Source organism: Carassius auratus, unplaced genomic scaffold, assembly GCF_003368295.1.
Source record: "Carassius auratus strain Wakin unplaced genomic scaffold, ASM336829v1 scaf_tig00029710, whole genome shotgun sequence".
NCBI lineage: Eukaryota > Metazoa > Chordata > Actinopteri > Cypriniformes > Cyprinidae > Carassius > Carassius auratus.
The window spans coordinates 19,016-23,468 of NW_020525788.1; the positions used below are offsets into that span (position 1 = coordinate 19,016).

The 4,453-nt window shown below is 33.5% G+C and overlaps 1 protein-coding gene across 3 annotated transcripts; it reads left to right on the plus strand.

Moving 5' to 3' along the window:
• Positions 1 to 536: 536 nt before the first annotated feature.
• On the plus strand, positions 537 to 2,402 carry LOC113079873 (C-C motif chemokine 12). 3 transcript variants are annotated; one of them, XM_026252097.1, is made up of 4 exons: positions 537 to 798; positions 1,724 to 1,850; positions 1,934 to 2,001; positions 2,085 to 2,402. In XM_026252097.1, the coding sequence occupies exons 1-4, from the start codon at positions 708 to 710 to the stop codon at positions 2,105 to 2,107; spliced, it is 309 nt and encodes a 102-aa protein (XP_026107882.1). In that variant the 5' UTR covers positions 537 to 707; the 3' UTR covers positions 2,108 to 2,402. The 3 variants fall into 3 exon arrangements, with proteins under 3 accessions (XP_026107882.1, XP_026107884.1, XP_026107883.1); XM_026252098.1 differs by lacking the exon at positions 537 to 798 and adding an exon at positions 987 to 1,187; XM_026252099.1 differs by lacking the exons at positions 537 to 798; positions 2,085 to 2,402 and adding an exon at positions 919 to 1,187 and having other exon boundaries at positions 1,934 to 2,024.
• Positions 2,403 to 4,453: the final 2,051 nt, after the last annotated feature.

A 4,453-nucleotide genomic window follows, 5' to 3' on the forward strand; every position in this document is an offset into this window, starting at 1 on the left:
TTAAACATTGCAGTGTGTTGTGTTTAAGGGTTAAAGAAAATGTCCATAAACATTCATATTACTAGTATGTTTTTTTTTTTCTTAGACTATGTATTTTAGAGTAATATTCTCAACTGTAACTAAACTTATTCCAAAACTGATAAAAAATAATAATAATTGGAGAATATGATGGTAAAAGAACAATATTAAACACAATAAATAATGAGAAATGTTAACCTAAGAATGTGGCTGAAATGTAAAAAAAAAATAATAATAATAATAATTAACTGAACCGAAAGTGCTCATCACTAGAGAAACACCTAGTTAAAAAAAATAAATAAATAATAATAATAATATTAAGGTAAAGAACATCCAATTACATCCAAATCAGAAACTCAGCACTTCAGCTTAAGTTATGTTTTCAGTTAAACTAATTTAACCCCTAAACTCATTTCGTGTATTGTGGTCTGTTTTGCATTTTTGGGGGGAGGGGGATACGTTTCTCATAAATTATGCTGATGGGTAAAATTGAATGTATTGTGGTTGAGAGGTGTGAATGCTTCTATGATAACTTGATGCTATGCTTTCAAAAGAGTGGTGGTAAGTTTGTGACGCATTACTTCTTTCTGACATCTACTGCACTGTATCTCTTAAAAGACCTCCACATAATAACTCACACACATAATCAACACAACTAACTGACAAACACCAAACTACCTTCGATCTGGATGCCAAGAGTCATGGCCTGGACTTCTAGATTAATCACCATTGCTGTTCTGATCGCCCTCATGGGATGTTTCACTGGTGCACAAGCCAACTGTAAGTAACTAAACATGCAGCGCACAATATTTCAATGCCATAGTCAGTGTCACTGTCTCTTCATGTGCTCCTGATAATGAGAAACCTTAGGAAGAGCCCTAAATCTTCAGGATATAATACTGCTGTGATCATGAATTTGACTTTTGTCACATGAGGTCAGCAGGACACCTCTTACAGGTTAGAGATGTAAAGGAAGTGAATATCCTGTCTTGAAAAATACCATATAAAAAGACTGAGACTAGATACAGCATCTTCAAAACAGAAGCTAGCCTGCAAACATATTCTTCTTGTGGTTATCTGAATATTTTACACCAACATCATGCAGCTCTGCTGGAAATTAGCTCTGATGATGCTGGTTCTTGTGTGTGTTACTGCACAGCAACACAACTGTAAGTTTTAGGATTTAATACTGGATTTGTATTTCTATCATCTTTTTTACATTTATACTCAGATTTTGGCCTAATCTACCCAAAATGCAAATTTAATTTATATTTACTCTTTCTTATGTTATTCCCAATAACCTGAATGACTTATTTTTTTCTCTGGAAGACAAAAGAAGATATTTTAAAGAATTTTGGTAAGAGTTTTGGTTCCCATTAACTTCCATTGTATGGACAAAAATATTAAGTCAAGGGGAACCGAAACTGCTTAGCTTCCAAAATTGTTCAATATCTTGTATATAAAATAAATGCATACAGGTTTGGAAAGACATGGGGTTGAGTAAATGATGACAGAATTTCAATTTTGTGTGGAAAATCCTTTTAATGATGGTGAATCCAGTGCTATTTATTGCATTTAGCTGTAGCACAGTTTAGTTTTCTTTGATGGAGCCCTTATCAATATCATGATCTTCTCATTTTCACACATAAACAGTACGCACACAATATAAATTCAGTGGAGATTTCAATCTCAATCTCTCTTTCAGATCGTCGTCCCACTCGTGTTGGAGTGAGCTGCTGTAAGGAAGTGTCAGGAGGAAGAATCCCTGCTTCAATTAAACTGATGGGATACAAGCATCAGAATGCTCTGAGTCCGTGTGTGGATGCTATAATGTAAGCTCTCTCGTTATTTCACAGAAGTTAATATGTATATGATATTGTGTTCATTTCACTTCATGTTTATTTATCTCCTGCAGATTCTACACAGAGAAGGAAAAGTTATGTTCAGATCCAAAAGCACCCTGGATTAAAAACCGTCTGAATGGTACAAACCTAATAATTATATGACATTTTAATATGATGCTTATGTTATGTACTATTTAAAAAATATGATAATCTTTCCTCCAGGTCTGAAGAAGATAGTGGACTAAGAAAATGGAGGCCTAGAGGATGCTGCAAGTCTATCTATACAGTATATGTAATCAATCTATCTATTAAAAAGAGAATATATATTCTGTATGTTTATTTAAGCAAAAAAAAATATTATTTGATCTTCTTTATCTTTATCTTATGTGAATGTTAAGAGATGTTTAAAGACTTTGTTTAATCTGCTATAAAATTAAAAAGCATATTTTGAAAAATAACCATTAAAATTGTGCTTCTTTTGACACAAACATCCAGACTTTCATTTAAATGATATTTAAGATGAATCATTAAAGAAATAGTTCACACAAAAAAGGGAAATTCTGTCATTATTTACTCTTCCTCATGTCATTCCCAATATGTATGACTTTTTCTCTTGCGTGGGATATTATAATGGTAATATAATGTTGCTTGTGAGCCCTTTTGAGGCTTGAAAGATTTAATCCATCTGTAACTGAATGAAGTCATTAATAGTGTGTGAAATATTCCTCTGCCTAACTATCTTGTGTTACAGTAATGGCATATTCTCCATCTAGTGGAGAACAGCACCTAAAGCACAGAGTAGGTCATAATGCATTATCAGTCAAATAAAGTGTCACCCCTGGTTAGTTGACTACAACTAAACAAATTATACATCTTATGGAAATATTAAACAGAAACAAACATGAACAAAATAACAGCACGCCCCCAAACAAGACATTCAAAAACAACTAAAAGTATTCCTAAAAGATTTACTAACATGACACAGTTTCTCAAAATTCGCTTAAAGACATTAGCCTACACTGGCAACACCATAATAAAGCAAAGGCTAATCAAAGCTAATCACCTGGTGCTATTTATAAAGAAGAAGAAAAATCGATTTTGTGTGAGGTCTTTTTTTTTTTTTTTTTTTTTTTGTCTTTGAGAATATGTTACTCAGTGGGTTCCCTGAATGACCATGAATTTCCAATATACTAAATGCAACTGTGAAAAATTGTTTCGACACACACAGTGTTGGCACTATTTAAAATTTAAATAAATATTTAGTTTTTTATGCTGCTAAGAGAACCAATGGTGACTTACATGCTGTTGCAGAAATGGCATCCGTATACAAAAACGGGATCAGTGTCAAAATTGCATTGATGAACATAATGATGACCAGAACAATGGATGGGACAAAAATATGATACATGCTTTTTAGGAACATTAAACACTTCTGATTTTGCCCTATTTTTCCTTGATATGCTTTTTTATTATTCTCAAAAATGCAGAGCTGCCAACTTCCATTTTTCAGTGTATAAACAACCCGCACCCGACCGACATTTTCAACTAACCCGCCCACAACTCGGACCGCAAAAAAAAACGCCCCTTTATATTAATGAAATTACTTAAATATGCTATAGCCTACAGGATAATAAGCATTATGATTGCATGCATAAAGCTTGCCACAAAGAACCGGTTAAAGTAGGCCTAATGATTATGAATGTTTCTAAATTAGCAAGGACTCCAAGGAGACATTTAATTGTTTAGTAATAAACTGGAGTTTTCTGTGTCGCTGCAAAGATGAAGTTGACAATGTGGACTCACCATGAATGCCAGAGAGAAATGCACATTTCATATGTATTACATAATCAGAGAGTAGCCTATTTATTTTGGTTTGAATATTTTCGTTTAAAAGGAGACATTTCAAGCTTTCTGTAATATATAGCCTATATTTCTCAAATCTGTGAGGTACAAGTGGAATTTCGGCGCCCTCCAGTACACATGCAATACAAGTGATTGTGCCGGAGCCTTATTACATTGTCTGCTATAGCTATATATTTGCTTCTTATTTATTTAATACAGGCAATTGATTGATAAAATATTGATCATATTTAAGATACAATTGATATAAAATGAAAATGTTTTAAAATGAGTTTTCTATAAATCAAAACTTAATGAAGTCGTCAAAGTCATGTTTTACCAAAAACTGTGCCGTTGCTCCCCAGTCTTCACCTTTTCTCTTGCCGCCTCCATCTCTACCTGCAGACAGAGCTCGTGCCAGTTATTCAGCCAATAAAGTGTAGGCCTATGTATTTCAAAATTGAGTCTAGTACTATATAAATTAAAAAGGTTTAATTGGCATCATTATTTCAAAAGACCCGACCGACCGTGACCTGAATATCATAAAAAATATTTTTGGATTACTTGAAAATGTGGGTAACTGCAGGTGACCGCAGGTACCCGCTCATTTTGGGTCAACCCGCGCATCACTGATTCCTTTACAGTTTTTTATGATTGCTATGACATTTTTTTCAATACTTCTAATAATTTTTCTAAACTCTTAACGCACCAACACACCTACAACACACAGCTGAGAAAACAGTTAATTCCAT

Coding starts and splice junctions, on each gene's coding strand:
- LOC113079873 (XM_026252097.1), top strand. CDS start 708: ATGCCAAGAGTCATGGCCTGGACTTCTAGATTAATCACCATTGCTGTT. Junction 1,851..1,933: donor CCGTGTGTGGATGCTATAAT/GTAAGCTCTCTC, acceptor TATCTCCTGCAG/ATTCTACACAGAGAAGGAAA. Junction 2,002..2,084: donor GATTAAAAACCGTCTGAATG/GTACAAACCTAA, acceptor TCTTTCCTCCAG/GTCTGAAGAAGATAGTGGAC.